The 7,755-nt window shown below is 31.8% G+C and overlaps 1 protein-coding gene across 2 annotated transcripts; it reads right to left on the bottom strand.

Moving 5' to 3' along the window:
• Positions 1–213: 213 nt before the first annotated feature.
• On the bottom strand, positions 214–7,410 carry LOC134718818 (L-xylulose reductase-like). Of its 2 annotated transcripts, XM_063581565.1 has the most exons (7): positions 7,284–7,410; positions 5,236–5,333; positions 4,916–5,070; positions 3,825–3,867; positions 3,283–3,447; positions 1,773–1,890; positions 214–416 (listed from the first exon to the last, which is right to left on the bottom strand). In XM_063581565.1, exons 1-7 carry the CDS (start codon positions 7,333–7,335, stop codon positions 289–291), a joined length of 759 nt encoding a protein of 252 aa, XP_063437635.1. In that variant the 5' UTR covers positions 7,336–7,410; the 3' UTR covers positions 214–288. The 2 variants fall into 2 exon arrangements, with proteins under 2 accessions (XP_063437635.1, XP_063437636.1); XM_063581566.1 differs by lacking the exon at positions 1,773–1,890 and having other exon boundaries at positions 232–416.
• Between the last annotated feature and the right edge of the window lie 345 nt (positions 7,411–7,755).

Below are 7,755 nucleotides of genomic sequence, written 5' to 3' on the forward strand. Positions count from 1 at the left end.
TAAAAAGTAATAAAATACATCCACATTACTAAAATATTGCTACTCTTTTCGTCCGAATCCTTTCAAGTGATTGCAATGCATCGTGTAACATCGTTTGCATATGGATTGCACAAGTAGTTAAATAAAAAATGTAGTGTAAATGCTGAGATAATATCCTGGAATAAATAAACATTAAACGTCATTAACAACACCTGTAAGTAATGAATTGCATATTTTATTGTTGCCTTAATTGCATAATCGTACAAGATACACCCAGTCAGAATATGTGTTTTAATTAAGGAATTATTGTTACTTTTTGACAGGGTTAAGTGCCATATGTATTATGTGTCCACCATCTACAGGTAACACGGCACCATTTATCATTGATGCATAGTCACTGAGCAGGAATGCAACTGTATTGGCAATTTCTTCTTGTTCTGAAAAATAAACATGTTTAAAATTTAAAGGGGAAATAAAAATCATTACTTTTTTCTGCTTGAAAAATTGCATGAAAAGTCGAGTTCTCCAGTTCATGCAAATGTTTGCTTTTTTCGACCTTAAGCGTTGCCATAAATGATCGCTTTTGACTATTTGTAAATAGCGATTTTGTCAAAACAAAGGAATACACCAATGCCATACCGGGAACAAGACCTTTAACTCGCACTAACATCCGTGTATAATATATGTGACAATCTACAATTTGGTACCATCCAAACTAAAGACTTTTTTATGTTTTTAACGAAATGTATCATGCAAAATTATTTTATTTAACTGTCAGATAAACTGATGAATCACGAAAATTTGATGATTGTTTACAAGTCATATATCCCTGGGTGATAAATATAGATTCTTACATTGATACCAGTGGATTATCGGATTTATCCAATCGAGATATTTAAATTATCAATTTTAAAGTCCGAGCCGCCTCGGCGAGGACTTTAAAATTTATAATTTAACTATCGAGATTAGATAAATCCGATAATCCACGAGTAACTATGAAAGAATCTGTTTCTCTAATGATTAAAAAGACATTTTCTTTTTTTGTTAACTGAAAATCCCCTTCGAGTGCCTTTCACATTGCACGAAGTTGTCAATTTCATTAACACCTGTTGTCAAATTTTGATTCATCCAGTTAGCTAAAAAGGTCATGACCCTTAAAATCATCCAATGATCTTTTGAGATCACCAGCAACCACACGTTGATTAAATTTTTTTATACAATGGGTTCGGAAAGGAATAAATTTCCATAGAATAAGAGAAACAATTCTACCAAATGAAAAAAGTCTGCTCACATGTATTGATGTTGACCTCGATATTGTGGACTTCAAACTATATCTATGACACACATGATGATTTGAACTTTTCAATACATGCCAGTCAACTAACCATTTCTTAGCATACTTTGTTCCATTATATTGCGTTTATATCCTTAAATGTATATGTTGCACTCGTTGCCTGTTCACAATATACAAACTTCGTTTGTTAATTAAGAAATATGTATGTTTTATGTTTTATAATTGAACATAATGACGGTTGCCATGACAAATTTTCTTTTTCTTTACAAGTTAACGATTTTGGTAAATTTTGACGCTGTTGGTTCTATGGTGATTTATAGTGAAATAAAGTGGTATTTTAAAAGATATGATATGTAATTCTTAATGATACATATTCCAATTTATAACCAGTACAGTAGTTCTGTTTTCATTTGCTTGATAGAAATACACCCGAAGCTGTTTTTACATGAACAAGACATTAAGAGCTAGTTAACATATAGTTTGGCATTAACTTTACTACCTATGAATCGTCCCATTGGTATTCTTCCTGTAAAGGCATCTCTTTGTTCTTGTGAGGCCAAAATCATCGCACCCAGCGGTGTAAGTACTCCACCTGGACTACAACTGTTCACACGAATCTTGCAATATAAAAAATCCGTAGAAAATCAAATAAGAAAATAAAGCTAGTACTTCATTCATTTTTAATGCCCGGTATTAAAATTTAAATCAATAAAGCTAATAGCCAAGACACATTTAGCACTTAAATCGCTTATTGAAGCAAGGGTAGCAGAGCGGTCTAAGTAGTCGAACTAACATGTCACTAGCCAGTCAATGCAGAGTTTGTGAGGCCGAATCCCGCATAGGGCAGGTGCACTCAACTCGGAGTGTCAGTTTTTCTATCCGGCTTCCTCCACAAAAATAAACTGACTAATTAACACAATAGTGTTGAATTTAGCGTGAAACGCTAATTAATTAACGAATCAGTCTGTAAGCGCCTGTTCCAGGTCAGGAGCCTCTGGCCTTTTTTAGTCTTGTCGGATTTTTAGTGTTTTGTGTATAAGTCGGAGTTTAGTATGACGTCCAATATCACTGTAGTAGTATACATATCTGTTTGGGGGCCTGCTGAAGGACGACTCCATGTGCGTGAGTGTATTGCTGCATTGAAGACCTATTGGTGACCTTCTGCTGTTGTCTGTTATATGGTCGGGTTGGGGTCTCTTTGACACATTCCCTATTTTCATTCTCAATTTTATTTGCCTTTCAAACTGCGTTTCGGTGTTGTGTCGGTGTTATCCTCTTATATTTAATGCGTTTCCCTCGGTTTTAGTTTGTTACACCGATTTTGTGTTTTGTCCATGGATTTATGAGTTTTGAACAGCGGTATACTACTGTTGCCTTTATTTGGCACAGCTTTTTTGGAATTTTGGATCCTGGATGCTCTTCAATTTTGTACTTGTGTAGCTTTATAAATATTTCTATTTGAGCATCACTGATGAGTTTTATGTAGCCGAAACGCGCGTCTGGCGTACTAAATTATAATCCTGGTACCTTTGATAACTTTTTGACTCAAACACAATTAGTGAGTTTATCATAGAATAAATACTCGTTCTAAATCAAAAGTTTGGTATCTTTGATTTTTTTTGTTTCATACAAAGCTTCTTATGAAAACTAGACATGCGGTGGGCGTTTACTAGCTTCTTTTTGAAAACGAGGTTTTAAGAAGTTTGAAACTTGAGCAGTAACCAATTGTAGCAATTTGTAAGTATTTCAGACCCTTCACTGACATTCTACAATAAATGCAACGTTCGAATATACATTTGATAATTAGTGCACTTAGTTGTTATTTAAGAGTTCATATATTGTAGAAATCTTTAAAATTTGCAATTCAATTACTGATTCTGTAAATAACATAATAAACATATTTATAACTTTCAAAAGAAAGTAGTTAAAGTTTACCTAGTATCCAAAGTATACCTAAGTTTACATACTATCCAAAGTTTACCTAAGTTTACCTATTATCCAAAGTTTACCTTAAAAGGTACACACTCTAATGCCATAGACTTTGTAAGCATATCTATGGCTGCTTTTGTGGAACAATACATAGGGAAACCAGGCGCAGTAAGAATACCGGAGATACTTGAAATATTCACAATGGCGCCGCTTCCTTTCCGTGAAATAATTCCTTTGGCGACGATCTGTAAAGACGCAAATATTGCAACATGCATGATGAAAATTGCTCAGTAGCATAATTAATGTATGACAAAAAGTAAACCGTTGTGAAAATATTAAAATACTTAAATAACAGGTGTGTTTTACATATTTATCACATAGTAAAACGCATTCACTGTACCCACCCGAAAAATGATTGAAATGAATTAGATTTTGAATAATATGGTAACGATTTTCGTGGTTAGATATCACGTGTTTAAAGATATAAAAATCCCGATTGTAAATGATATAAAAGATAAGAAGATGTGGTAAGATTGCCAATGAAACCATCCTTCGTTATATACCAATTGGAGAAGGGTAAATTTTCAAATGTATATAACTATATTATGTATTTATGTAATACCTGAGATATGTTCAATGCTGCCTTAAAGTTGACATCAAAATGTCTGCAAATGAAAAATAAATCATGTCAAGAGATTTCACCTTATATGTTCAATGTGCTATTATATAACAGTTTATTAGGCAATAATTCTCCAATGCAAAACAAAAAATATACAATATTCCAAGTTCTAACTGTTGTTATACTAGTAGTCACATATTCTTAATCACTAACTTGTTAATCAACTTTCTTTGCTGCAACTCTCCAAGATAATTTCAAGTGGAAATAGAAAAGGGAAAAGACCAGCTAATAAGTAGATGAATATATATCTTCTCCTTCTCTGGACAAAATAATATGTCTCGATACTCATCGGTCGGTTGCAATATTTTGCATATTGAAATTATAATGATTGATGTTTGCTTCACGACCGTGGGCACATAAATATTGTTTAAGGACGAACATAAATTAATGGTAAAGAAAATGATAAGTCTTAATAGAATCCGTTCGGGCGGAAGAACGTAGAAATTTGAACTTACACTGAGAGAAAAAAATTATTGAAGGATGTTTACTTCCAACGAAGGCATTTGAATATTCCGAGCGAGAAGGAGATGTTCTAAAAGATCATTTGTCTCAGTCTTTTTAACGGTTTATATAACCATCCTAAAATGTTGCCCTGTTTGTTGTATATTTAGTAAGTCAACCTATATGTACCTATATGGATCAATACAACCACAATGAACCATGAAACATCGAGGTAAAATTTGCATAAACACGCGTTCATACATTTCTTTATAAATTACATAGAAGGACAAAAGACGCCAATCGATGAGAAAAAGTGATGCTTGTAATCTTTTAATTATAAGTACATTGCAAAATTTAAACACTGTAATTGTAAAAAGATGTGTATTGTCCTTTTGTGGAGTTTTCATTCGTTTGGTAATGTTGCTTTCTTTTTTTCGACTTTTTGTTTTTAATTGTCAAATCCCCTCCTCCTCCTTCTACATGTTCAATATAACACAGACCTTTAAGCAATAACTAAAGAAATACTCTTTGATAATGTGCCAACAATAATAAAAACAACCCGTTATATAAATTGCATACGTTTCACAACTTACTCGTCTGTGAACTCTTCTGATGCTTCAAGAACAGATTTATGCCTCACAATTCCAGCATTATTTACTAAGAGGTCTACTCGTCCTACGTCTTCAATTACTTTTCTTGTATTTTTCCAGTTTCCAATATCTAAACATCTTGTTTCAATTGCTGAATCCTTCAAAGAGAAAGGAACTAGTTTTATTGACATAAGCTGTAGACATTTGAACGTGTCAGTGCAATTTAATCTGTCGATAATTATATCTTTAAATATGGCATATAATTTAACTTAAAAAATGCATTCCAAAAAATTACTAATAGTGATTTTAGCAAGTTTTCTTACCTCTTCCTTTAAGCTGTCAAGATCTGCTTCTGTCCTGCTAACAGCAAACACTTTAGCTCCAAGCTCTGATAATTTAATAGCTATGCATCGTCCGATACCTATCATATGAAGGAGAACATAAATAGATTAATAATATGTCAAAGTTAACACGACTGATGAAAAAGCTCTTATTTTATTTTTTTGAAGATCATATCGTATGACATGTATAAAGACATATGGTCACATCGACATCCTCAGATCGCGAACAAGACGCATAGCGGTTAAACGCCCTTCTGGTGGGGTAGGATGTATTAACATTATATTTAACACAAATTAAAAACGCTCCGATTTCAGATATCCATGCTCATTCGCATTTAATAATTATTGCAATTTTTTAATTGAGGTCAATGAACGAACACAGCGTATTGTAATCAATTCAATTAGGTTCGTTGTTCAATCTTAACTTTATCTGGGTGAAAACACTTTTTTAAAAGTCAAAATATGGGTAAAGCAGTCTTCATCGTGTAACAATTTTAAAAGGATCAATTTAAGGAACATATAAACACCTATCTACAAACCACTTCATTGATTCACGTGTAGTTGAAAGAACGCGGTGTATTGTAAACAATTTAAGTAATATAATTGTACAATGTTAACTGATTCCATTTGCGACATTAGATATATGATTTTTCATGTAACGGTTTATATCTATTTAAAAAAACATGTCTGAAAGTTTGTGGTCATCAAATCGACTGCACCAGAAATTGTTTTGTTAAATAAAATTAAATTAAAACAATTATTGTGGCATTTTGGTTAAGAGAATGTCTTGTTTTCCTATATTGTGATTATATCATTTACATAAAGTATCGTTTTTTTCTACATGTGAAGTTGGTGTTGTTGAATTGATTTTAGAAAAAATAATTTGGTTCAAGGTTCTTACTTGAATTTTTTCTCGTCATTATTTCATATCATATTATAAATAAAACTTAAAAATTAGTATTTAACAAATTGTTCAATATTACCTTTAAATTTATTTTAAGGTCTAAAGTAGTAATGTGTGGTACTAAGTATTTATGTTATACTAATAAATAAAGTTAACGTAAAATAATTGGTAAATAAAGGCAATAGTAGTATACCGGTTTTCAAAAATCACAAACCATGTGTGTTAATAATTTTCTTTCAAAGATGTGTATTTAACTTATCACGCTTAACGAATGAATAATTTTGACTTCACTATTCTTTATTAATATGATGTTAATACCTTTATGATTATTGAATGAGAAATGTAGTTTATAACTTTAGCGATGTATATCTAAATGAAAGTAGTGCTGACAAAAATGTATTTATATATTTAATTATATACTGGCACGTAAAGTCCCCAGTAGTAAATATAAATACAGGTTCACATAATAGATACCCATACCCATACAGGTTCAAGTAAAGGTCAAGTCTTGCGTAAAGTGTCTATTTCAGTGAATGCAAACATTGATAATAATACATTTATAAGATAAAAATGAATTGTAATATTGCCTATTATATTTCTATATTACATAATCTGTGATACTTCGTTCTGTCTTTTTATAAAATACTTGATCATGAATAAACAAACAATGATATTCAGGTAACATTTAAGATCACAAACCTTTAAGTGTAAAGACATAAAATTGAGAATGGAAATGGGGAATGTGTCAAAGAGACAACAACCCGACCAAATAAAAAAACAACAGCAGAAGGTCACCAACAGGTCTTCAATGTAGCGAGAAATTCCCGCACCCGGAGGCGTCCTTCAGCTGGCCCCTAAACAAATATATACTAGTTCAGTGATAATGAACGACATACTAATTTCCAAATTGTACACAAGAAACTAAAATTAAAATAATACAAGACTAACAAAGGCCAGAGGCTCCTGACTTGGGACAGGCGCAAAAATGCGCCGGGGTTAAACATGTTTGTGAGAATGTTTTATTTTTTGGGTTGAAGAGTACTCAGTTATTAGTAGTATTATATCTCCTTAAACTTTATCAAAACAAACACATAGGAAATAGTGTTAAAGAATATTTGCCACATACCTTTACCAGCACCTGTAACGAGAGCAATTCTACCTGTGAAGTTGATGTTCATTTTGTTTCAAAGACGTGATCAGCTAAACTATTTGCACTTGCATAAATGCATAAACCATGACATACAGGTGATACAGTAAAGTGATCATTCATATGTGATAGATTCGCACTATTTTTTTAAATTTAGAGAGATTTTATTAACATTTTATAAACTTGTGTGCTTAATTTTACTTGTTTTTACACTCTTCTTTTACATTTAGAGAAACTAAATCTACATTTTATAAATTAGTGTGCTAAACTTTACCTTTTTTCATTAAAAGATGTCTCAATTATATAAAATAAAGTTGTCATGCTACTTTTGTTGACATTATTGCCAAATAAAATAATTTAAAAAAAGCCAATTGAAAGACAAACAATTCTTACAAAACACTTATAGAATATAAACAATTAGGCAACACTGCTAATCATGATAACCGATGTG

This window comes from Mytilus trossulus, chromosome 5 (genome assembly GCF_036588685.1).
Source record: "Mytilus trossulus isolate FHL-02 chromosome 5, PNRI_Mtr1.1.1.hap1, whole genome shotgun sequence".
NCBI classification, from domain to species: domain Eukaryota; kingdom Metazoa; phylum Mollusca; class Bivalvia; order Mytilida; family Mytilidae; genus Mytilus; species Mytilus trossulus.